This window comes from Myotis daubentonii, chromosome 2, assembly GCF_963259705.1.
Source record: "Myotis daubentonii chromosome 2, mMyoDau2.1, whole genome shotgun sequence".
NCBI lineage: Eukaryota > Metazoa > Chordata > Mammalia > Chiroptera > Vespertilionidae > Myotis > Myotis daubentonii.
In genome coordinates this window covers 117335796-117362869 of record NC_081841.1, presented here as the reverse complement: position 1 = coordinate 117362869, position 27074 = coordinate 117335796, and the positions used below count along the sequence as shown (strand labels likewise).

Here is a 27074-nt window from a genome sequence, read left to right as displayed (position 1 = left end):
TAAAGGGTTTGGGGGTAATGATTAAGGGTGCTGTTTCTTTTGGGAGTAAGAAAATGTTCTAAAATTATATTGATTGCTGAACTCTGAACTCCTAAAAGCCATTGAACTGCACAGGGTCAATGGTATATGAATTATAGCGCAATAATTAAGCTATTAGAGGGGGGGGGAGGGAAAGCAGCAGTCCTGGACATAGAGACATAGTGGACAATGACAATTAAAAATATCTGGCCTCAAAGGCCAGCAAAGCTAGAATTCAAGGTTTGTGGGGAACACAATCCAAATGGAAGTGTGCTTCCGGGCACAAGGACTACATTGGTTGGACCCTTCTGCTGCCAGATAGAACCCTGACTCCAGCCAGAGAAGAGTCCACCATGGCATTTCACATGCTGGACATTTAGTAAGTGCTGATTCACAGAGAGCTTGGTAGGCATCTGGACACAATGATGCCCATCTCCAGAATTACTGAAGAAATGAAACCCAAGAGACTGGGAGGGCTGTGCCTTTTCTCCCATTTTTTTCTTTTTCTTACTCCCAGGCTATTTTATAGTCTGTTCAGGCTGCTATGACAGGGGCAGACTGCATCCCAGTGTGCCCTTCCAGGAAAAACTTCAAACTCTGGGCCTTAGTGTCTCTCCTTAAATATTTTCTTTGAACATAGACCTTTAAGAACAGAGTGGCACACTTCCCTCTCCCCGAAAAGGATCTGCTCAGTGACCTCCCACTCCCACTCTGCCATGAACACTCCTTATCTCACACTCAATTCATTTTGCTGTTGGACCCCACTGGGGAGCTGAGGGCTCCTAGTTAGCAGCCCTGAAGCATTCTTTGCTGTAGCTCTCCCACTAATTAAGAGCTCAGGACTTCAGACTTTCCTCCCTGATGAATGCTGTTCAGTTTCACATCAGCTATCTATCTGGTCTCTTTCCAAAATGATCTGAGATGGCTTCCAAATATGTTTGGCTCTCAGCCTCCTCTGCAGGGCAACAGCTTATCACATCCAAGGACTCCCAGGCCTTCAGGCTGATGTCCCAACTCCAGGCCTGGACTCTGGATAACCCGCCACCACATCTCTCATGCCTCCCTCCTTCCTCTCCAGGCTCAACTAGCAGTGTACTGATGGGTCTGGCTCATACTCATCTCCTAGCCTTTTCCTTCTCCAGGACTTGTGCCTTCTCCAATCACAATCTCTTGGCATAGGAAACTAGCTTCTCCTTCAGCTCATATATCACCCACTCCAGGATTTCTCCCTGGGCCAGGTACTCCTTCTATGTGTTTTCCTAGTCCTGGGCAGGCCTCTATTCAGCCTTTCCATCTTGCATGACCATCCTCTACTTGCTAATCTGTTCCTCTCACTAGATGTTAATTTCCTTAGTGACCAGGCCCAATTACAGGTGCAACTTATCTTTGTATCTCAGGTCCCTGGCACATAGTAGGTACAAAATAAATGTTGAATAAATGAATGAATAACGGAGACTCAAGAACACTGCCACTAGCTCTGGAAATGGGCCGTAGATTTTTGTGGGGATGGAAGATGATCAGATGGTCCCAGAAAGAAAAATTAACGGGGATCAAAATCAAGATGTCTATATTTTAAAGGTATCATTTCACATATGAATATACATACATATAGAGACACACATACACTCCCTTCTCTCAATGCTCTTGTCTGGGAGGTGCTATGTAACTGGCCTCTCTGGCTCCATACTGTCCCAGCCAGAGTTATTCTGAAGCTCTTGGAAGAAAAGTTGTCGCTGGAGGCTTCTCAGGCTCTCCAGGGCCTCACAGGAGAGTTGCTTGGCAGACTTTCCCAGGTTCTGCTTTCCTTCCTCTTCCTCCATTTCCACCAGTCCATCAGGGGGTTGCGGGGAGCTCCTGGAGATGTAGCCCTGGTCAGACTGCACTGACTCCCGCTGCCCCTCCCCAGGTCTCTCCCACCCCTCTGGGGTCTGGCAGCTCAGACTCTTCTGGGAGAGTGAGAGCATCAAGCCTTCAAGCTGCCCCGTTACATCCTCTGAGAGGTGGTCTGGTAATGCCATAGAGGTGCTGCAGAGAGGTGGGTCCTCTGAGTCCATGGGGAGGAAGAGGACACTGTTCTGCTGAAGGTTACAGCACTCCAGCAGTGGGTAGGCCTCATTTCCTTCCACAATGGCCAACTGACTGGTTGTGCTGCTCCTAATAGCAGGAGGGGCAGGTTCCACAGCTTGAGTGGGAGGGACAGCCTTCAGGGGGAGCACCATGGTTTGAAGGGTTTGGGCCACCAGCTGCCCCTGGGGCTGAAGCTTAGGTTGCAGCCTGGCCACTCCTCTGCCTCCCTCAGTGATGAGCAGTGCCACCTCCAGGTGGCCCTCAGCAGCAGGCTCCTGCACCAGGGGCTCCTGCTTCACAATCCCTCTTCCAGGCGGCAGTAGCCATTCTGCAGACACCTCTTCATTTAGGGATGGAAGATCCTGGTCATCTGCTGAGCAGAGGTTCTCACGCTCAAACCAATCAGGGCACTGAGCCTGCCACTCTCGGAACCTCTCCACAGCTTCCTTGAGCTGCCAGCCACTGGGACTCTGCAGGTAATTCTCCCCTGTGAGCTCCCCAACGCGGTGCATCCGGCCAGGTTCATACATCTCCAGGTCCTGAATCCGGAAGTAAACCTCCTCAAATCTGTCCATGAGTGGGTACCTAGAAGTGATGTTGAAGAGGTCCGGGATATCACTCTCACTGCTGATGTCACTAAAGTAGCATATGATGTAGGTGCCAAAGCAGGCTGGCTTCTTGAAATCTGGCAGGATCATATTCATGGCTGCTGTGAAAAGGTCCCCAGCAAGCTGCTGGTGGTCACATCGAAGCTGGACAACAGGCTCTTCCCAGCCAAGTATGGCCTGCCACTTGGCTCGGGTACCTCGGGAACACAGGATGATGATCTTGGAATTGCTCTCTACCATCTCCTGCTTCTGCCGGCCCACCCAGGTCATGACTCCCATCTCTGAGATGATCTGCTCCTCCAGCAGGTCGAGGGTTACTTCAGTGCCACAGACAGTGAGCAGGAACTGGGCGAACTTTAGGACCACATCCACAAAGAGAGGGTGGTCGGCAGAGTAGACAATCCAAACCTTCCTGGGCTTCAGGGGAGGGGGCAAAAGGCCAGTGGTGGGCAGGACATCTGGGGGAAACAAGGCAAGCCAAGCTCACAGGTTCAGATGTGTGTCTGTGCTGACCCTACACCACAGGCCAAGGGGAGGGAACCAGACCAGGCAGAGCTTGGCTCCCTAGATTAAAAAATGCAACCGAGGCCTAGGAGTAAGCCAGATGTTGCTGTTTTACCTATTTTAGCTGCATGAAAAAAATCACAGTCTGGTACCTTCTGGAAAAAAGAATCTCTCACATTTCTATCTGGCCTTCAGCCTAATAAAGTTCATCAAAAGAAAAAAATAGAAACAAAGACCTGACTATAAAACAGGTATGACCTCTTTTTTAAAAAATTAAATTTTTATTGATTTCAGAGAGGAAGGGACAGGGAGAAAGAGAAACATCAACGATGAGACTCACTGATTGGCTGCCTCCTGCACATCCCCTATGATTGAGACCATAACCCCGGCATGTGCCCTGACTAGGAATCGAACTCGGAACCTCTTGGTCCATTGGACGACACTCAATCCACTGAGCCACCACAGCTGAGCCAGGGATGACCTTTTTTCACAAAATATGGTTGGTACTTTACCTCCTTTCCTTGTCCAAGTGATTTAAAAAACTTTGCCCCAGCCTTGCCATTTAAGGTGGCCTCTTTGGGGATGAGGTCTTCTGAAGGGACTCAGGAGTTAAACTGCGGAAGGTGACCCACCCATTATCTCAGGAGAACCCTCCATCACATCTTTAAAAATAAACATACACCTCTCTCATCATTGATGTTTCTATCTATCTCTCCTCTCCCTTCCTCTCTGAAATCAATAAAAAATATATTTTAAAAAAAGTAAGCCTGGCTGGTGTGCCTCAATAGTTGTAAGGGGCATGCAGGAAGCAACCGATCAATGATTCTCTCTCATCATTGATGCTTCTATCTCTCTCTTCCTCTCTGAAATCAATAAAAACATATTAAAAAATAAAAATAAACATACGCTAAACCCAGCATACCCCCACCAGGAAATACTGACCTGTGTCTCTGGTGTCACTGCCATATTTTTCATGATGAGACCCTGAAATGAAAAACATCAAAGTTCTTTTGAAAAACTAGGGACTAACTCACAGAGGCATCTGACAGAGGAGTGCTTCCCCACCCCTTACAAAGGGCAACTTATAAGGGAAGGCAGCCAGAGGCAGGGAGATCGTGCTGTGTGGAGTTACTCAGATGTGAATCTCAGTCAGCCATGACAAGCTGTGAGATATGAGAAAGTTATTAACACCTGAGAAACTCAATTTCTTCCTCTGTAAAATGGGTTTGTGGTGGGTGATTAAATGAGATTGCTCTGTGCCCAACACATACTCAGTCAGCTGAAGTCACAAGTATTCTGTGGAATGGACCCAGCCAGAACCCCTAGAATGGTGACTGAGGTACCTCATTACAGTCCTGGTTGTACTCTTCCCAGTTTGGCCACTCCCAAGGAGACTCCTCACTTGAGAAAAAGCCCTTCCCCAGAGGTGTCTTTGCAGGAAGCATAAATCTTACAATATATATCCAAAAGAAGCCTCCAACAGGTGCATTTACATTTTCTCCTAGTATTTTTGAGATGAGGAAAGGAAACCAACATACTTGAGCAATTGCCCCCCTCAGAGATGCAATGAAGGAAACTTAGTGCAGAAGTCAACTCCTTGGTGATACTGATGGGAGAAAGAGAACCCACAGATGGTCAAGGAAGACCTTTACTGTAGAGCCTTCATTTTAATCCCCACCCTTTGGGCCTCTTCTCAGAACTATCAAAAGACAAGTCAGATGATGAGGTTTCCTTCCTATCCTTTCCTTTAGCCTGCATGTGGCACTTCAGGAAAGGTCAGAAGTGCAAAAGCAGTAATGAAACAAGAAGTCACCCTGACATCTATAGAGAGCTTTATGGTTTACAAAGCATTTGCAGAGACATTTAACTCATTTTACTGCCAGTAATCCTACGGAGGACCCTCTCCATAGGTCTTTTGGTGTCTGGTTTGGTGTTCTTTCCACCACACAATAATTAATACTGATTAAATACCTAATCCTGATGAGCCTTGTAAGTGTGGAAATGGCCTCCCAGATCAATGAAGGAGTCCAGGGTTGTGGAGGGACAGGGAAAGGCCAAGTCCCCTAACCTGAAAATCCATGTTCTCTATTTAGAACCTGGCCAGAGAGGGCTGCAGTGTGGAGGGGGAACCAATATTTATTAATACCCACCAAAAAGCACCTTCCCTGCTGTATCATTTAACCCATCCACTGCTGTGAGAGGGAGGCATTATGACTCTATTTTCCAAAAAAGACAACCAGATCTATGGTTTATTAAGCAACTTGCCTATGACTGCAAATCAATGAACTGGGGTACACAGCCCTGTGCTCTGTTTCCCCAGAGCTTTCCCTATCATATCATGCTGTCCTTTGTCATCCTACTCTCCCTGACCTCCGGACTACGGTCTGGGGACTGCTGCAGGATGGGGTAGCTCAGGTTACTCCACCTGCCTAGCTGATCATGTCTCATGCAGGAAAACTCCACTCTAGTTCCTTCCAACCTGTTGATTTTTTAAAATTGATTTTAGAGAGAGGAAGGTGGGGGGAGAGAGAAAGAGAGATTGATTTGTTCTTCCACTCATTTATGCACCCACTGGTTGATTCTTGTATGTGTCTTGATCAGGGATTGAACCCACAACCTTGGCATATCAGAATGATGCTCTATCCAAATGAGCTACCTGGCCACGGCCCCAACCTGTTGATTTTAATATTAATTTCAGTGGCAATAAATATAATTGTAGCTAACATATAATAAGCAAATATGTGCCAAACTGTGCTAAGAATCCATATGCATTATCTCATGTAATCTTTATAATTGTTTGATGATGTGGGTATCATTATAATTTCCATTTTATAAGTACCGCGCGCTAACCGATTGCGCCACTGGAGCTCCTAATTTCCATTTTGATAAAAAAGGAACCTGAGGCTTAGAGAATGAAGTAATTTTCCCAGGTGGTAAGTGATGGAGCTGTTATTTGAGCCCAGCCAGGTCAACCTTACTGCAAGCTCTAATTGATAACAGAGGTGTAACCTGTACAAATTTGAGATTGAAGGGTGCCTTCTGGGCACAGCATTACAGAAACTGGAGTGGAAAGGGGGAGATGGGAAGAAAGAGAAGAGCAAAGGGAAAACCCCAGGACCCATACCACAGTGTCTGCCCCTTACCAGATAGCCTCCAGGTCATGCAGAGGATCAGCAGGATGATGCAACCCACCATCAGGATGGAGATGCCCGTGATGAAACCATACACCCACAGGGGTATGTACTCTGTGGCGAACAGAACAGCATGAGTGATGTGGCAGGGAGGCCTGTTATGCCAACCCTGAGGTCCTCCAGCCCCTAAGCTGGCCTCTCCGGCCTGCACCATGACATACTGGTGATCTCACCCACCCCTGGGCAACTTTGAAAGCCTGGCCCGGCACCAGGCTCAGACGGGAACTTCTCATATGGCCCCTGAGGAATGTCCCCTTGGGTCTCCTGCAGCACACTATGGGAAGGATCAGTGGCCTTACCTGCAATCGGGTCTGCTATGAGAACAAAGGAAAATAGTATTTCAATTATTAACAGTAATCACAAAACCATTACTGACATTCACTGAGGACCTGCTAATAGCCATGGCCCTATACCAACCACTTTAGTTATTTATTTATTTACTTATCCTCACCCAAGAATATTTTTCCTTTGATTCTTAGAGAGAGTGGAAGCGAGGGGGAAAGACAGAGAGAAACATTGATGTGAGAGAGACACATCGATTGGTGGCCTTCCACATGAGCCCTGACCAGGGCCAGGGATCAAGCCTGCAACCAAGGTACATGCCCTTGACCAGAACTGAACCCAGGACCTTTCAGTCCATAGGACTCTACCCATTGAGCCAAACTGGCTAGATCTCAACCACTTTAGATACAGGTTAAACTTGATGAAACCATTTAAACAAAACACCTGAGTTTCTAGGCTACCAAGTAATGCCCCTCCCTTCATTTGGCAGACTGGGGTTTATGTCGAAACCAGTGCAATGCCTGTTGCTTTCTGCTCAGTTTTGACTATAGCCACAAGTTAGGCTTCTGAACAGCCTCTGCCACTTCCTTGGTGTATGATCTTGGACAAGTTACACATCTCTGGGCCTCAGTTTCTTCATCTATGAACCTGGGGTCAGGAGTTTCTACTTCTTGGTTCACAATTTATAAAGATTTTGTTCTGTACATGGAATATAACTGTAACTCTATGACAGTAACAATCCCATTTTTTTCAGTCACAAAAGTTGAGGATCAGAAAGATTAAGTACTGTACTTTACCCAAGTCTACACAGCTAATACAATGCAGTCAGCAGTCCAACCCAGGAGTGTCTCTCTAAAGCCCTGCATCACAGGCCTGAATAACTCCAAGTTAAACTCTGCCCTCACCCTTAGGACCAGGTCAGGGTTCAGCTCAAGTTGTTGACCTTCACTGATTCTCGCCCCAATTGTGTTTCAAGATAGACATCTGCTTCCTACCTGGAATTTCTGGACAGGAAACATTCACGGAGTGTCTACGGCAGTCATTCAGGCAGCTGCTAAAGAAGGGCTGGATCTGTGAGACCAGAGAAGGGCAGGGAAGACAGGGACTGGGAGACACAGGACCCCCATCAATGCTTTCCTGACAGAAGAGTAATGGACCCTGGCTGACTGCTTCAGTATCTCAGTGTGGCGGTTAGGTGATCATCCATCCATCATCAAGAGGAGCCCTGCCCAGGTGAGGCTGGGAGAGAAGGGCTTCCAGGCAGGGAGTCCCAGATGGTAGTGGCATTGGATCCTCAGAGAGAGCACAAGTCACAAACTGCCCTCCTCCCCTCCCTCATCCCTCTAGAAGGAATGCCCACCTGTGCATGCTCTCTGTTATATCACACTCACCCACCTGCACTCGGTGGTGGCAGCACCAGTTAAAGTTTGGTAGAGTGAGCGTGACATTGGATCGCTGGTGGGAGTCCTCTCGTGTGGGCTGAAGAGAGGGGAGAGGATAGGTGAGGCTAGCTGGATGAGAGCTGGCCACAGTGCTGCAGGAATTGATGACAACATTCCCCACTACTGTCAGTGTGCCTCAAGAGAAATGCCTTCAGGTTTCTGCTCCAGGAAAATGATGTTTCCCTAGTGCATCGGGCCTGTTGTTAACTTATGAACACAGCTGGTGACCAGTATTTCCCTCTTTGCATTGGCTGCTAAGGACCATGGAGACAGATCTGTGCTCATCCCCAGCAGCGTTGCATACATTTTCTGTACTCATCTCACCCTGGCTCCATCTTACTTGCCTCATTTTTATTTCCCCTTGTCTTCATTTCCACATTTTAAAAATCTTCCAATCTTTTTGAAATAAGTAGAATAAACAAAGTGGAACAAAAAGAGAACAGCAGAGAATGTGGGAGGGAAGGACAAAAAGGATGAAATGGTGAGCAGGGCTAACTACAGATATTGAGAGCAAAAGGAAACCTCAACCACAGAATCAACTACTAGTATGTATCAACTGCATACCAAAGGGCACAGCACTGAGCGCTAGATTTCTGGCAATAGTTTTGTCAGGACTAATAAGGGGACGCTGAAGGCTTGGAGGGGTGGCTCTGAGCTATGTTTGAGGGGTTAAGAGTGGCAGACTTACCGCAGGTATATCCAATATGTGTTTGAAACATCTCTGATTCTCTGTGCGTGGGAAACTGTTCAGCAGGATCTGGTAATGGGTAGATTCATCCCACAGAGTGAAGCTCACCCGCAGCCGGTAGGCTTCCAGGGTCTCCACGGTGATGTTGGGATCCCACAGGCTGCCTGCCCAGGGCAAAGACATAGGCGGGGAGTGAGGAGAGGGCATGTATGTGTAGCCAAATAAAGCTCCCCTGGCATGCCAGCCAAAGTTACCTGAACTCACACAGGGCCTGGTTATCTTCATCCTGGGGTCCTCACAGTCTGCAGACCCAGAAAAAAAATGACACCATTAAGTCTCTACCTTATAAAGTTTGCACTTCTTCCAGAATGCTGATACCAAAGATAACATCCTTTTCCTTCTGGGGAGCCTATTCAAGGATGGCCCCTTCAAAGCAAGCTCTAGGACTGGACTGTGGCCATTGACCAGAGTCCCCAGAGCACTGGGGCTGACCTGGTTTTCTCACCCCTCCTCTATCAGGGAACTGTCTAGTTTCAAGTGTATTTCTCCTGAGCTTGCTTCATTTATTTATGTATTTATTTATTTTTGTGAGCTTGCTTTAGATAACCATCTCTTCATACTGCAGCTTCCTCTCTAGAGTTGCCTCTTGAGAGGCAACTTTTTACGAGGGGAGAACTTTGTTCTTTGTTCCTCCATGGCAGTGTTTCTTGAACTTCCATGTGTGCGATCATCAGTAGTTTCTGATTCAGCAGGTCTGGAATGGGTCCTGAGAATCTGCATTCAATGACATTGTTGGTTCTGGGACTACCTTAAGGACCACTGCTCCACAGATATCTTCTTGATCTCCTTCACCAATTTTCTTGACTGTAATTTTACTTTTTTTGTTTTTTTAATATATTTTTATTGATTTCAGAGAGGAAGAGAGAGATGGACACATCAATGAGAGAGAACCACTGATTGGCTGCCTCCTGTACGCCCCACATTGGGGATCGAGCCCACAACCCAGGCATGTGCCCTGACCTGGAATCAAACCATGACTTCCTGGTTCACAGGTAAAGACTCAACCACTGAGCCACGTCAGCCAGGCTTTACTTTGGTTTAAGAAGACACGTGACAGGTATGAATTACCATGGAGTGACAGAGACTGAGTCAATTTACTTTAAGGACAGGGGAGGGGGCTGGGGGACATTCATTCATTCAACAAATACTTATGGAGCTCTCAATATGTGCCAGGCACCATTTTAAAAACTGGTAAATAAGACAAAGTCCCTGTCCTCCAGAGATTACATTCCAGTAAAAGAGACCAATAAAAACAAACAATAATGTCCACATACATTATGAAATGTCAGGGAGTGATGAGTAAGAAAAAGGAAAATAAAGTAGGGTATGTGGATAGTGAGTGTGTGTGTGTGTGTGTGTGTGTGTGGAATCGCTCCACAGATGAAAGTCATCATCATTCTAAGAAGCATTTCCTGATCACCTACTAAATGCAAGCCAATTTGTGAGGTTCTAGTGACTACACAAAAGAGTATGAGACCCAGACCCTGTCCTCAGAGAGGCTGGCGTTCCAGATATAGTTGGTTTTGAACAATAAAAAGTTTTGTAAGTAGTGGCTGAGACTCTGGGGAGGGCAGAAAAATAGAAGATGCACATTGAATGCTGCTTTAGTAGATAAACCTGGCAGTATTCATAGGCAGGATGGATTAGTGGGGGAGATGGTATCCTACATTGGGTGGTGTTAGATAAATGCAGGCAGGATGTGGGGTAAAAGTGAAGAACAAGGTGATGGAAGCTGGGACGAGGCTGGGATAAGGGTTACAACTCTTCCAAACGTGGCTTGTCCTCCTGATACTTTCTGGGTAGTAGCATGCTTAGTTCCCATAAAACTCCTGGGGTCTTGGGCCAATATCCACTGTTTGTGCCAACAGAGAACGGGCTCTGCCTTCAGGGAGTAGAGGTTGAGGCCACATACAGAAGGGCTCCCTATCCCTGGCATCTGTTTGTTCTGTGGGTACCACATGCTGACAATGGCAGCCATTGTCCAGCTGAGCAGGGTGGCTGATGTCTGGGCCACTTGTTGGTTTTTTCTGCAGAGCCATGTGGTGAAGGGAAGGGCTTGGTATGGCACTCTTACCTGGCACAGGAAAGTTCCTGGATTGGTGGTTTGGGTCCCCATCAGGGATGGGCTTGGGCAGGTGGTGAATGGTCACTTCATATTCCTGGCCAGGTTCTACCACAAAGTGGCTAAAGGTAAAATGCCACTGAAGAGAAGGGAGGAAGGGAAGGTTGGACAGGTCACACACCATACCTCCCACACAGCTATGCCCAAAGAACCCCACCCTACCCACTCCCAAAAGATCAGTCAAAAAATAAGAAGAAATAACCATCACAACAAGATCCAAAATCAGAGGTTTCTGTATCTTTGCTCTTTGTTTCCTCTGGTCTTTCCTTCCTATTTCAAAAAACCTAGACCTGGCCTCATCAATAGCTGGCACACAAGAGGCAGCTAAAAACTATTTGTTAAGTAACTCTTCTTCCTTAAATGGGAAAGCCAGGGATCTCTTAAGATTGTTCCAGAGCATGAAAGTGCAGAGGGAGGGATAGAAAAAGCCCTAGTCATCCTGGGCCTGCAGGCACCTTTGTTGCAGAGATGACAGAATGTGAGTGGAGAGATTTTCTGGAGGGTGCAGATAACAGATACTGACTTCAACCTCCATTCTAATTACCCTGGTGGGATCCTTTGCTTTAAGTATCTAGGCACCTGGTCCTCACCATGCACTCAAGTTTGAGGGCTAATGAAACATGGGAGAGGAAAATGTGTTTGTGGGAAATCTGCAAATGGCCACTTTTTGCAGATGTAAACAAGCAGTTTTCAAACTGAAGCTTGCATCAGAATCACTTGGTGGGCTTGTTGAAGGATTGCCACCTGAGTTTCTGATTCAGCAGGTCTAGGGTAGGGCTCTAGAATCTGCATTTCTGACAAGCCCAGGTCATGCTGATGTGCTGTTCTGGAACCACATTTTGAAAACAACCGCTTTAAACAAACTAAATAAGAATCAACATTTTACCATCTGGCCATGAACAGCAATGTGAGCTGAAATTGTACAGAACTCATTTGCTTGTGCCCTGCCCACTGCAGTTTTCTGGTCTTGGCAAAGTTGTTCTTTTCCAAAGGCAGTGTCCAGATTAATCTCAGTTACAAATAAAGATGGCAGGAAGCAGGGCAGGGGAAGGCATCTCCTCATTCAACTTACTTTACAATGACTGGCTAGGGAAGGTTGAAAGGAAAAGCAGGGGGTTGGCATGTCTGGGAAGTTTTCAAAAACATGTTCTGCTCCTCGTGATCATCAGAGGAACATAATCCATCCAGGAGCTTGATTCTTACCCGCTTGTCATGATGCTGCAGTTTAGAGAGAAACTCAAACTTGACACACAAACGCTCATTGGTGTTCAGCTGCAGGACAGATAGCTCTGCACCCTCCAGGTAGAGGATGCTGGCTGAAGACCAAAGGGAGGAGAGGAGACACAGATTCAGATGAATAAGACAAACCACTGGGTGTGTCACTTCCCTGTTGGTTAGGCTTGCTCACTCTTGAAAGAAAATCTGCCCATCTTACCCAACCCTGTACTTCCTGTTCCTCCCAGCTCATTCTTGGGTCTAGTTAGCCTCCTGCCCTGCAGATAGTTACTTCCCAGCTACACAGGGACAAGCAACACTTTATACTGGTCTAAAAGCAAAGGCTTTGCAAGTTTGTGGCTAAGGCATTGGCAACAGGGCTTGGTGTTTAATATGGCCACCCACCATCCTTGAAGATGCTGCAACAGCAGCAGTGGCTGGGGACTTACAAAAAGAACTCCCCAGGCCTTGTACACAAATCTAGGGCTGGCTCTTATTAACCTCAATTTTCTCAATTCTGTAACACAACTCTCTATCCCTAAGAGTTTTTTGGGGGGTGTCATTTGAAGAAATGGTAACCTCTAAAGTAAGGGAAAAAGCAGGCTGACAAATGTGTTAACCATTAAATATTTGGTACTGTGGTCACAGAATTAACCATGTGACTTTTTTTCTGGGGTGATAAAGATTTTAGGCTGAAGGAAGATCTTTCATAAAGGATAGTAGGATGGACTATATTGTGGACCAATATCTAAAACACTGAAAAAGTATTCACTGTATGAAATGATGGATCCTTTCAGCACTAATTTGGTCCCTCATGTCTGTGCACAGGACTGGAAACCTAATTCTGAGTCTGATGGGAGAGTCAGATGGTCTAGTCTGTGGGTTCACCTGGAGGTGGACAGAATCCCTCAGGTCTCACTGGCATGGCCACTCACCATCTGTCTGCAGTGTCCATTCAATATGAACCACAGGGACAGAATCTCCATGCTGGGTGTGGGCAAAGTGCAGCTGAACCTGGACATCTTTTGGGGATGAGGGGGTCAATTTTTGAGGCTGGATCCAGCTGTCATCCAGGCAGGTACCTGGAAGCCAGGAAAAACAGAAATCAGAGACTTCCATGCTCTGCAAGACACTACAAGAAACTAAAGCATGCAAGCTAGATGCCCAGCAGTACATCCAGAGAGCTGGACCTTAAACATCAGGGGTGGGGTTCTCAGCTTTCCCATACTGCCCCCTCTTTTCTTGTGTTTGTCCTGGGTCACTGTAAAGCTTTGAAATCTCAAAGGTATATCAAGAGAGAACACAAAGTACACAAGTTGGTTCTGAAATGAAATAGTGGTTGGAAATGGGGACAGAGGAAGGATGGGGTAATGAAAAGAGTTGTTTTATTTTTATGTGCCAGGGTCCCTAATTAGCACAGACACTTAAAATATGTGTCTTCTTGAATTAAAACAAAATCAACCATAGTTGTCACTCATGTTACAGTGACGAGTTCTGGCAAATCAAGCTGAATTACTGACACACCACGGCAGCACCTTAAGGATAATCTCAAAATCCAAAGGGCAGTTTAGCTTCTCACTTCCTGACTTTGGATAATGAATATTCTTTTTTTTAGGTGTTTTTTTTAAAATATTTTTATTGATTTCAGAGAGGAAAGGAGAGGGAAAGAGAGAGATAGAAACATCAATGATGAGAATCATTGATCAGCTGCCTCCAGCATGCCCCCTATGGGGATTGAGCCCACAACCTGGGCATGTGCCCTTGACTGGAATTGAACCTGGGACCCTCTAGTCAGCAGGCCAACAGTCTATCCACAGAGCCAAAGCAGCTAGAGTTGAATATTAATTTTTTAAAAAGCATTATTATTGATTTTTAGAGAGAGGAAGGGAGAGACAGAGACAGAGAGAAACATAAATGTGAGAGTGAAACATCAATCAGCAGCCTCCTGTACGCACCCATGCACCACACCAGGATCAAGCCCACAACCTGGGTGTGTGCCCTGGCAGGAATCAAACCAGCAACCCTTCAGTGAGCTGGATGAGGACCAACCAACTGAGCCACACCACTCAGGGCATGGATGATGAATATTCTTGATAAGAAGTGCAGGTATGCGCATTCAAGGCTCTCAAGGGTACCTCCTGCTGGAAGGTGCAGCCCTCATCCCAGACTGGAAGAGGAAGGGCAGCGTTTTTGTCAGCGATCAGCATGAGGTTAGCACTTTATCAAAGCAACAAGAACAACAACAACAAAAAAGATTACTTACTATTCTTGACTGTGCAGTTTAGCCCCTGTGGGAAAAAAAGAAGGAGATCATTACAGCTGGAAAAGAACTTTAATTCGCAAGCTGGGCTCCAGACACTTTTTTTTTGGCTCATTCTGGCCCTGCTTTCTCACTTTTGGGGGCCAGCCTGGGAAGGGGGGTATTATCCTCACACTCTCTCATCATGATGAGAAATAGGATGAGAAGTGGGGATAGTGGGTAACAAAACAGAACTGCTGTTTCCTGAGTAACTCTTATGAGCTGGGAACCTTCCAACTTCATTTATTTATTTTTAAAATATATTTTTATTGATTTCAGAGAGGAAGGGAGAGGGAGAAATAGAAACATGAATGATGAAAAAGAAATCATTGATCTGCCTCCTGCATACCCCCTACAGAGAATCGAGCCTGCAACCTGGGTATATGCCCCAACTGGGAATCAAAACATGACCTCCTGGTTCATAGGTTGATGCTCAAACATTGGGCCACACCAGCAGGACAAACCTTCCAACTTTAAAAACACTGAGAGGGTTCCCCTGGGGTGCACTGGTGATAGGCCTCTAATCCCTTGAGGCTTCCAATCTTCAGTCTGGAAACAGTGCTGAAAGAGGGGAGATGAGAAACTCCAGTCCCTGGTACAGAAATTTCACTAAGTCCCTACAAATTCCCTAAGGAAGATATGCCAGACCGTTTACTGCATGAATTATATACTATATTGTTTCATGAATCCTCATAAAACCCCTGGAGTTGAGTTGCCTCAAGAAATATAACATTGCCAAGCCTTGATTTCTTCAACTCTTAAAATCAGAATAACCACAATACCAACTTCATAGTGTTGTTGAAAATTAAATGAAACAAATAGAAATAAAGATCTTGGGGCAGGAAGTGAGTAGTAGTGATGGTGGTGTATGTATGGTGCTTTTCACTTCTAATCTGTCTGTATTATGAAACATTTTGAACAAAGGGAATGAATTCATGTACTAATTATGCAATAAAGTAAAATAATACATGCCCCCACACTGTTAAGCAGGAAACTTACTAGAAGCCCTGGGGGAATCATTATGAGAAATTCTGTTGGCTGCAATACCCATCTCACTGCCTGCTAAAAGAGACTAAATTTCTAAATTTGTCCAGTGTCAGGCACATAATGGCTGTTCTTTAATTACTGGTTCCCCTTCTTATAATAAGTGCTCAATAAGTGGGGGGGGGGGGACAGGGGTAAGGGCTGGGAGTGGGGCTAAAGGGGGGCAAAACCAGAGACATCTGCAATACTACCAACACTAATATATATATATATATATATATATATATATATATATATATATATATATATATATATATATATATATGTATATATATATATATATATATATTTAGTTTATTTATTTTTATTTTTATTTTATTGCTTACAGTCTTACAAAGGGTATTACATATGTGTCCCCTTTTTTCCCCCGCCCTTGACAATCCCCTGGCCTCCCCTAACCCCCCAGTGTCTTATGTCCATTGGTTATGCTTATATGCATGCATACAAGTCCTTTCGTTGATCTCTTACCCCCCTCCCTCCTGCCCCCCACCCCTCCCTGGCCTTCCCACTGCAGTTTGACAATCTGTTTGAGGCTGCTCTGCCTCTGTATCTATTATTGTTCAAAAGTTTATAATGGTCTCTATTATCCATGAATGAGTGAGATCATGTGGTATTTTTCCTTTATTGACTGGCTTATTTCACTTAGCATAATGCTCTCCAGTTCCATCCATGCCATTGCAAATGGTAAGAGTTCCTTCTTTTTTACAGCAGCATAGTATTCCATCATGTAGATGTACCACAGTTTTCTAATCCATTCATCTACAGATGGGCACTTAGGCTGTTTCCAGATCTTAGCTATGGTGAATTGTGCTGCTATGAACATATGGGTGCATATATCCTTTCTGATTGTTGTTTCTGGTTTCTTGGGATATATTCCTAGAAGTGGGATCACAGGGTCAAATGGGAGTTCCATTTTTAGTTTTTTGAGGAAACTCCATACTGTCTTCCATAGTGGCTGCACCAGTCTGCATTCCCACCAGCAGTGCACAAGTGTTCCTTTTTCTCCACATCCTCTCCAGCACTTGTCGTTTGTTGATTTGTTGATGATAGCCAGTCTGACAGGTGTGAGATGGTACCTCATTGTTGTTTTGATTTGCATCTCTCAGATGATTAGTGACTTTGAGCATGTTTTCATATGTCTCTTGGCTTTCTGAATGTCCCCTTTTGAAAGGTGTCTATTTAGGTCCTTTGCCCATTTTTTGATTGGATTGTTTATCTTCCTTTTGTTAAGTTGTATGAGTTCCCTATAAATTTTGGAGATTAGGCCCTTATCAGATATGACATTGGCAAATATGTTTTCCCACGCAGTGGGTTTTCTCGTTGTTTTGTTGATGGTTTCTCTAAAATATATATATATTTTAAAAATTTAATACTATTTTTGGTCTTGGTTTCTGATAGCCAATGTTGTATATAAATATGTTCTTTATAGTTTATATATAAACCATCTCCTGAACCTTATCAAATACCTCTCCAGCATTTATTAACATAACTTCATAGATTTTGTCCTTTATTGATATAATGAATTATGTTGATAGATTTGCTGATAATGGACCAATTTTGAATTACTGGAATAAATCCTACTTGATTATGGAACACTATTCTTTTTTTGTTTTGTTTTGTTTTTGTTTTATTTATTTATTGCTTAAAGTATTACAAAGGGTATTACATATGTGTCCATTTTATCCCCCCGCCCTAGACAGTCCCCTAGCCTCCCCTATCCCCCAGTGTCTTATGTCCATTGGTTATGCTTATATGCATGCATACAAGTCCTTTCGTTGATCTCTTACCCCCCTACCTCCTGCCCCCCAACCCTCCCCGGCCTTCCCGCTGCAGTTTGACAATCTGTTTGAGGCAGCTCTGCCTCTGTATCTATTATTGTTCAAAAGTTTATAATGGTCTCTATTATCCATGAATGAGTGAGATCATGTGGTATTTTTCCTTCATTGACTGGCTTATTTCACTTAGCATAATGCTCTCCAGTTCCATCCATGACGTTGCAAATGGTAAGAGTGGAACACTATTCTTTTGATATTTTACTATTACATTTACTAATATTTTAATTTTGATGTTCTATTAAATTTACTAATATTTACTAATAGAATTGTTTGCATTTAAATTCATAAGTGAGATCAGTCTGTAGTTTTCTTTTTGTATATGACTTATCAAGTTTTAGAATTTAGTTTTGCTAGCTTTAAAAAATACCTTCCCCTCTTTTTCTGTGGTATTGAATACCCATCATAGGGTATGGCTGAATAAAGTAAGATCTAATTTAAATCTCAATGTCCATCAAAACAGAAAAGGTTAAATAGATGGCTTTCTACTCTGGATTATGCAAATATTAAAGAGCATTAGATACATAGATGTCTATTGAGCTGGAGTGATGACTAAATGTGTTAAAGGGTAAGAAAAATAAGTTGCAAAAACTTTTTATTGTAGAATCATTTTCTATGGAAATAAGTGATGAAAAAATCCGTGAATATAACTGTATAAACATAGAAAAACATGTGGACAGATATATATATCAGACACACTGGTTACTGAGGAATGAAGGAATGGAAGAGATGGAGAGAGGGATAATAAGGGGGAAAGGATGTAATCAAAACAAAAATATAAGTGAAATATAAAATAGCTCCTGAACTTTACCAAATACCTCTCCAGCATTTATTTACATAACTTTGTAGATTCTGTCCTGTGATCTCTAATGGAATATAAAATGGACTTTCTAATGGAATCTCTATAAAATTCCATTAGAGATCACAGAATGTTGACATGTATACATATTATCTTCTCCCCATCCCCAAACTATATGAAAGTTATAGGAAAGAGAAAATTTTTATAGCCACTCAAGGACAAAGAGATGTGAACAAATTTCAAAAAATAACATGAAGACTGGCTCAAGCCCAGGGGAAGAACTTCAATCTGAGCGCTGCAGAATGGAGATGCAGACAAGAAAGAGGCGAAAGACTCATAGAACCCTTCTAAGATCAGGTCTTTTTTTAAAATATATTTTTATTGATTTCAGAGAGGAAGGGAGAGGAAGAGAGATATAAACATCAATGATGAGAGAGAATCATCGATCAGCTGCCCCTTGCATGCCCCCTACTGGGGATCGAGCCCACAACCTGGAATGTGCCCTGACTGGAATAGAACCCAGGACCCTTCAATCCACAGGCTGGCGCTCTATCCACTGAGCCAAACCGGCTAGGGCAAAAATCAGGTCTTAAAGGTATCAGGTACTTGGGAGGTAGTGTAAAGCAGGCAGGGGGTGGGGTTATATGAAGGTCTACAAATGAGATTTGGGGAACCTTAGCCTTTCTTTCCCTGCCCTGACTTTAGAATGCTGGTGCCAAGCCCAGAGAAAAGATCTCCAGATTTGGACATCTGAGAGTCAACCAGTAGGTAGGCCAGGTTTACCTGGTCCCTATAGTAACCCAATGATCAATAAGTCCTATCTATACAGAGCATTCAATCAGCCTTTTAGACCTTTTATTTTAAGATTCTTCTTAAAATAATCTCAGACAGCCAAAGAATACCAGATATTTGAGGTTTCCGGTGTGAAAAATAGATCAAAACAAAGTTTAAACAACGTTCTTGGAAGAAATAAGACAATGTTAGGAACAGAATAGAATTTTTAAAAATTACAATAATTTTAAAGAGTTAAGAGAGGACACAGAAACCATATGACAAGGACAGGATACTGTGGGGAAATGAGCAAGCAGAGAATAAAAATAAACCTTGAAAATAAAAAATTTCACAGAAGAGTTGGGCTATAAAATTCAGGAAAGCTGTCTGTAAGTAGAACAAATACAAACAAAAATAGGAGAGAGAAAATGTGAATATTAGAGAATCGATTCAGGAAGGATATGGTATTATTAACTGGATTGCTAGAAGAAGATTACAGAGCAAATAGAGTGGAAAAAATTATTAAAAATAAAAGATTCTAGAACAAAGGAACACATATGTTCAAATTTAAAAGGTCCACTGTAATGGTCTGCACACAGATTAAAAAGAGACCTAGACCAAGGCCCAATATCATGAAACTTTTGGTATAGTAGAAATAAAAAGAAGATTCTGGGAAAAAACTAAAAGTTTCTTATGATCCAGAACAAGACAGCGATGTCCTTTTATTCAACACTAGAGGCCTGGTGCATGAAATTCATGCACAGGAAGAGTCCTTAGGCCTGGACAGCGATCAGAGCCGATTGGAACCTGCTGGTTGGGACCTCCCTTCGTTCTGCGCTGCCCCCTGGTGGTCAGCGCACATCATAACAAGTGACCAAACTCCTGGTCTAACTCCCAAAGGGACACTTTGCATATTAGCCTTTTATATAGAGAGAAGATAGTACTAGAATTCCTGGCCACAGTAATCAGACAAGAAGAAATAAAAGGCAGATAACATGATACTATATAGAGAGAACCCTAAAGATTCTACAAAAAAACCTACTAGAACTGAAAAATCCAGTAAAGTACCAGGATACATAATGAGTATTCATAAATCTGTTGCATTTTTATACACCAATAATAAACTGAGACAGAAACTAAGAAAATAATCCCATTTACAATTGCATTAAAAAAATTAAAATGCCTAAGAATAAATCTAACCAAGGAGGCAAAAGACCGGTACTTGGAAAATTATAAAACATCAAATGTCCATACTGTCCAAAGCAATCTATCGATTCAATGCAATTCCTATAAAAATGCCAATGTCTTCAACATTCTGAAGGAAAATAATTTTTAAACTAAGGTTTTTATAGCCAGCCAAATATATTTTAAAAGTGAGGGTAGAATAAAGACTTTTTTTCAGATATGTAAAGACTTAAATATATATATTTTATACAGGGGTTGGCAAAAGTAGGTTTACAGTTGTAATGCAAATAAATACAATAATTAATAAATACAAGAATAAACTGTGTTTTGTGTACTCACAACTATTTTTTCTACCTCTTTATGTATCCAGCCCTCATACCCTCATAACTTTTCTTAAGAAATTGCAGGAGAATATGCTCTAGCAAAATGAGGGAGGTAATCTTTGAGAAAGACAACACAGGGTCCAGGACCTGGGAGCTGTAAACATGACAAAATATCTAGTATGGCAGTTGTGCTACGGATCTAGAGAGTAATCACTCCAGACTGGAGCTGAGGACAGAGGGCACCAGGAGGGAGTTCTCTGGGGACAGGGGAATGAAACTGATGGGATATCTAATGTTTGTGGAAAAAAACCATATGACAAATCTGATAGAAAAAACTAAGAATAGTTACAATGAAAATTATGAAAATGAAGAATTAAAGCAATTATTACCTCCATGGGAAAAGAAATCATAACAAAAAAGAAATATAATCAAACGTACACATACTTGCCTCATCAGTGAAGATTATTTACTTGTCATAATAAACACTGACCATTGATTTAACTAAAACTGTGATATAACTACAATGGAAAGATGGGGAGAAGCAGTGGAAGGAGGTTAATATAAGACATTTAGATATTCATCTATTATAAGTCAGCAGATAATAACTAAAATTGACAGATCAAGAATCCTATATAATAAAAGGGTAATATGCAAACAGACCAAACGGCAGAACAACCGAACAACCAAGCAAAGCATAATATGCTAATGATATGCTAAGGCTGCTCAACCACTCGCTATGACGTGCACTGACCACCAGGGGGCAGATGCTCTGACCAGTAGGTTAGCTTGCTGCTGGGGTCCGGACGATTGGAACTGAGAGATGGGCCAGACATGCCCTGGAGTCCTCCTACGGTCCCTCCCCGACCTGATCATGCACCAGTGGGGTCCCTCAGCCTGGCCTGTGCCCTCTTGCAATCCGGGACCCCTCAAGGGATGTCAGAGAGCCAGTTTCAGCCTGATCCTGCAGGCCACTCCCCTTGGGGGGGAGGGGGCAGACCCAGGGCTCATGGCTGGCTAGCGCTGCTGCGGCCAACATGAGCCTCTCCCAATAGGTAGTGATTGGGCAATAAGTGATTGGGCAGGAGCCCCTGGCAGGCACTGTGGGGCAGGGCCAGGATGAGCGGGAACAGCAGGTGGGAGTTGCAGGCAGCATTGGACTGCGGGTTTCAGCCGGATCCCTGCAGGCCACCCAGAAAGACCCCACCCATGCATGAATTCATCCACCGGGCCTCTAGTAACAATATAAGTACATTTAGAAAGACAGAGACAAATGTAAAAATAACTAAAAGAAGTATAAGTGGATCCATCATTTAGAAAGGGGTTACGGGTGAAATAAGGATTCACTCTTTTTTGTTTTAAACATCTCTGTACCATTTTAAAAGGATCAACCTTGATAAAAATTAATTAAAAGATAGAATTTTATCTATGATGTTACTCCAAACAAATGAAAGGATTGAAAAGTGAGATAAACAAATGAAAACATTAATTTGTTAGCGGAAGGAATAGCAGACATTCTTTCCTTATAATTTAATTTCTATATAGAATTTATATTAACAAAACATTTTAATAATGTAAAAAATACATTCAGGCCCAGCCAGTGTGGCTCAGGGGCTGAGTGTTGACCCATAAACCAGGAGGTTACAGTTCAATTTCTAATCAGGACACATGCCTGGGTAGCTCTCTATCCATCCCCTGTAGGGGGTTTGCAGGTAGCAATCGATCAATATTCACTCTCATCGTTGATATTTCTGACTCTTTCTCTTCCTCTCTCTGAAATCAATAAAAACATATTTTAAAAAAATACATTTGGTGTCTTTGATCTTGTTTTATTCCCCTGCAGTAAATCATTCCTAATTTCTTTATTTCAAATGCCCATTTTAAAAAAATAGTAGGATCAGGATATTATTTACAAGCTACCTGTTTGTTAATGACATTATGTTAAGGCCTCCTGCAGAAATCCCAGAAGGAGAATGTCCATGATGATGATTGTAGCAGCTAATATTTATCAAGCTCTTCTTCTGTGTCAGGCATCATGCTAAGCACTTTATACACATATCTCATTTAATCTTTACAACAACCCTCTGAGGTAAGTACCATTATCTCATTTTTATTAGTGAAAAAACTGAAGCACAGGTAGGTTACCTAAGTCCCACAGGACTAACACTCAAGCAACTTTGCTCCAGACCCATGCTCCTAATCACTGCTACACTGCCTCTCAATAAAAAATTGTGGGCCAACATTATCTACCCATAGTGGTGAAGATTAAAAGGAAGAAATAAAAGGCTGTATTCACCCTGTGCATTAGTGGCCACTACCAAGTGCGAGGTAAAGAGAAGTAAACTCTGAAGTCCCAGGCCGAGCTTTTTTTTTTTAAATCCTCACCTGAGAATATTTTTTCCATTGATTTTCAGAGAGAGTGGAGAGGGGGAAGGGGAAGAGAGGAGACAGAAACAATGATGTGAGAGAGACACATGGATTGGTTGCCTCCCACATGTGCACCAGGTACTTGCCCTTGATGGGAATCAAACCCGAGACCCTTCAGTGTACAGGCTGACGCTGTAAATACTGAACCATGGTGGCCAGGGCCAGGCAGAGCTTTGGTTCTCAGCTCTGCACTCAACAGGGTCAGCAGTGTGATCCTGGGCCCAATACCTAGCCTCTCTTACACATGTGATGGTAGGCCTGGCAAGTTACTGGAGCTCTGAATGAAGTTATACATGCTAACACCCCTGGCATAGTGCCTGAACAAAGCTAGACTACCTATCAGTACCCCTTGAACCTTCCCACACCATAATCCATGTGGTCTAGCCCTTTCATGTATCTAGCAAGTTACTCACTCTCCTGATAACCCTGTAAGTGAAGGTCACCTCCTTTTATAGACGAAAACACATGCTCACAGCAGTGGAGTAACAGACAAGGGCTGTAGAGCTGGTGAGGGGAGCCCAGGTCTCACTCTAAGCCAAATGTCCTCTCCCCTGCACTGCATCACCTCTCACTTCGCCTCTGTAGCTCTTTGATGTTAGTCTCTAGGCTAGCATAGAAGGGAAGTGAGAAGTCCAGCATAATGGCAAAGGAACCTGTTAACTTTGCTGGGTCTACTGCCAACAGTGACAGCAGCCCTGACTGCCTAAATGCCTACAGTGCACAAGAGCATACACAGAATATACCTTTGTACACTTTGGAAGAGTGGCCCAACTGAAAGCAGCTTTTGGAAATCAGTAAGGGTTAAACTAAACAGCTCTTGTACCACAAGTCAAAACCAGAGGTGCTCACACCAAGAAATAATTTAGAATGCCATACACATTCTGTCTGAAACATTGTGTGCTAACTAACGGTCTATCTTTGTGGGCTTTCTTCTGAGCTGGTAGCCAAGGGAAACCTTGGATAAAGCCTACCCAGGGAACTGCAGTTACTTACGGTTTCTCTAGTACCAACTTCTGTGGGAACTCAATGTCATCAGGTTTTGAGGTACCAATCCAGGCAGCCAGTTTTTCACTGCTGTTCAAGCAGAGTTAACCATTCACTCATAATTCACTCATCCCTGTGGTTTTTTTATTCCAGATATTTATCAAGCTCCCACATCCTGTGTTGTAGCACTGGGCTAGGAATAGAATAGGCTCCTCTCTGTCTATGAGAGAGTCACTGAGAGCTAAACCAAACTGGGCTTTGGATAGACTGTTATATTCTGTAAAGTGTTATGAGCCCACTTTAAGATGGCTCACCTAACCAGCCCTTCTATTGTGGAAATGAGGAAAGCCAGGTGCAGGCAGCCTAAAATGCCCAAGGTTGCAGAAACTGTAAGTGATGAAGAGGGGTGTAAACCCGGGTCCTCTGAGATCAAGTTTGTGGCTTTCACTCTCCTCGCAACACCGGCAGAGAGAGAGAAATCTGAGGGGTGTAGTTTCTTTTCTTTTTTTTTTCTAATCCTCGTATTTATTTTTAGAGAGATAGAAACAATCGGTTACCTACCAAATGTGCCCCCATGGGGAATTGAACCCAAACCTGGGCATGTGCTCTGACTGGAATTGAACCTGCAACCTTTTGGTGTACAGCAAGCATGTCAAACTCACAGCCAGCAGGCAGCATGCCACAAGTTTGACATGCTTGGTGTACAGGATGACTCTCCAATCAAGTGAGCCACCAGGCCAGGGCTAGCTTCTTTCTTTTTAAAGGGCTCAGTCAATGATGCAGGGGAGCAGTTTGTCACAGAAGTGCGCTGTTGGTGAGCCAGTTCTTTGCAGAGTTAAGTGGGAGGAGGAAGAGCATGGAGATAGCAGACAAACCTGGCCAATAAGCATCTCTTCCCAGCTCTCTCTGGAATCATTCTGTGTCCCTGCTCCCTACTCTCAGTAGCTTCCCACTTAGCAATTAATGTCAAAGTCAGTTAGTCCAGCTCTCATGCCAGCCAGAGAGAATCCCTCCCTCCTTAGCTTCTTTTCTCACTTTCAACCACATACTTTATCCTGCCCAACCAAGGGCTGTGGCTCAGCCCCTTTCCACCACATGGGATGCTCAACAACTCTATGAGGCTTCTACTTACCCCTCAGGGCTGCTGCACTGTCTTCTCTGCCAGAAAGAACACCCCAGCTGGAAGTAATTTTTCCTTTCCCTGGAATTTTGTACACGCACTGGTTGTACAAAGAGCACTTGCTTCAGGCCACCTTGTATCATAATTACCATCTTCAAGCCTTTTCCCTCTTGGATGACTCAAGTCCCTTGGACATTAGGATTTCTTTATAGTTTCAGTTCCCAGCAATAGTACCTTGTACTTTGTAGGCACCTGACAAATGGCCATCAAAATATGAACTTGGAATCTTCCATGGTAGAATAGTTCTATACCAAATCTATGGGAAGGATCTGATGAGCATATATCTTCTGCTTTGCCCAATAGTGGGAGTCACAAGGACATATATTTCCTCTGCTAAACTAACTCACAGTCCATCCTCTTTTGGTAAATTCTCTACAAAAATTAGATAAGGAGAAATATCTTTAGAATTGTTTCACATACTTTGACTCAGACACTGAGCAGGGAGGGAGCTGAAGAAACCAGAGAGAAAGTGGAGGAAAGAGGGGGAACACTTTGAGCAAAGAAGCTGTGGAGGCGGGCACTGTGTTTTGCTCTTTCTTCCTTTTAAAATATATATATTTTTTATCGACTTCAGAGAGTAAGAGAAAAACAGAAACATCAATTATGCGAATCACTGATCTGCTGCCTCCTGCACGCCCCACACTGGGGACCCACCCCCCAACGCGGGCATGTGCCCTGATCAGATCGAATGGTGACCTCCTGGTTCATAGGTCCCCGCTCAACCATTAAGCAACACCCGCCAGGCTGCGGTTTCTTCCCCACCCCCCACCCGAACCCCTTAAGTTTGTCGTCCACAACAGGGCCACTACTCCAAGGGTAGGTGTGTCACCTCCTGTGGGCACACGTGGCTACTATTCTACAGTTGTAAAACGGAGATCCCAGGCCAAGGCCCGAGTGGTGGTGGTGATTGTGATGCAGGGCGCTGGAGAGGCGGTGTCTTAATCATCTGCATATTCTCAGGGTTTAGCCCTGCTGGGGAGGTGGCACCAAGTTGTCCGAGTCCGTCGGCCGCCCTTAGACGCTCTCTGCACAGCTGTTCCTTGAAGGTTACAGGCCGCGTCTCAACCGGAGGCTCTGACCCCTGGGCCCCGGAGGCCGCCCAGGCTAGTGCGTAGCGTTGTCCATCCAGACAGTTTCCCCTTCCCCGCCCCCGCGGGAGCGGGCTTATATCCGCTGGGGCCTCCACCCATCTGGCTGCTGCGGGCTTGCCGGGCTCCTCTGGAGAGGTAGCCTTGGGGTCAAATTATCTTCCAGGGCTCTACGTGCGCGGCCACTCGGGACTAGCAGGGGGTCTGCAGGGTGCACGGCGCGGGGGGGGGGGGGGGCGAGGGAGGGCAGTCCCTCCCTCCTGCCCTTTCTAACCAGCTCCGCTCTATCTCTCGGGCGGGCCGCAGGCCTCGATCTCTTTCCCCAAACCTTGGAGCCCAGCAAAGGTGTCCCACCCGCCTCCCGCCTCCCGCCTCACTCCTCACACCCAGGACGTCGGTCAGGTGGTGCAACATACACCACTCGATCTCTTTTCCCTGCAAACTCCCTCTTCTCCCGGGTCCAAACCTCAACTCCCAACGCTTCGAGTGTCCTCCCTGGTGAGCCAGCTCCTTGTGCCCAAGCCGCGAACCCCCTCGGAGATCCCAACACATACTTCCTGCCGGCCCAGCGCCAGCTTCGAGCCAGGCAGCCTAACCGTCCATCCGCGCTCCCGCCCGCAGCATCCTGGCGACTCCCGCGCCTCCAGGGCGCGACGGGGTCTCACCTGCTGGGAGCAAACTGGTGCCGGGTGGTCCAAGAGCCGCGGGGAAGCGCGACACGGAGCCAGTCGGTACAGGAGCAGTAGCAGCAGCCCCAGCCCCAGAGGGGGCTCCAGAAGGACAAGAGGTCGGCGGCACAGAGCACCCATAGCCCCCAGCACTGTAGTGGAGCGCGCGGTCCAGAGTTGGGGGCGCAGGGAAGGAACGCCCGAGTCTTCCCCAAGTCCCAGTTGGCAGACTTCGCTCGCTTCCGGCCTCCAACACAGACAAAGGGCGGGCCGCTCCGAG

General features: G+C 44.7%; 2 protein-coding genes across 8 annotated transcripts in view; one reads left to right on the top strand and one right to left on the bottom strand.

Annotated features, from left to right (window-relative positions):
* HDHD5 (haloacid dehalogenase like hydrolase domain containing 5) overlaps window positions 1-27074 on the top strand; it is a 331796-nt gene that overhangs the window by 135288 nt on the left and 169434 nt on the right. The window lies entirely within an intron of this gene.
* IL17RA (interleukin 17 receptor A) lies at window positions 1503-27074 on the bottom strand. Of its 7 annotated transcripts, none has more exons than XM_059684397.1 (13): window positions 26792-27074; window positions 14461-14485; window positions 13133-13279; window positions 12186-12298; window positions 10935-11061; window positions 9055-9102; window positions 8801-8964; window positions 8066-8149; window positions 7666-7741; window positions 6688-6699; window positions 6341-6442; window positions 4140-4181; window positions 1503-3151 (listed from the first exon to the last, which is right to left on the bottom strand). In XM_059684397.1, exons 1-13 carry the CDS (start codon window positions 26933-26935, stop codon window positions 1677-1679), a joined length of 2559 nt encoding a protein of 852 aa, XP_059540380.1. In that variant the 5' UTR covers window positions 26936-27074; the 3' UTR covers window positions 1503-1676. The 7 variants fall into 7 exon arrangements, with proteins under 7 accessions (XP_059540380.1, XP_059540379.1, XP_059540382.1 ...); XM_059684396.1 differs by having other exon boundaries at window positions 6688-6702; window positions 26792-27073; XM_059684399.1 differs by lacking the exon at window positions 8066-8149 and having other exon boundaries at window positions 6688-6702.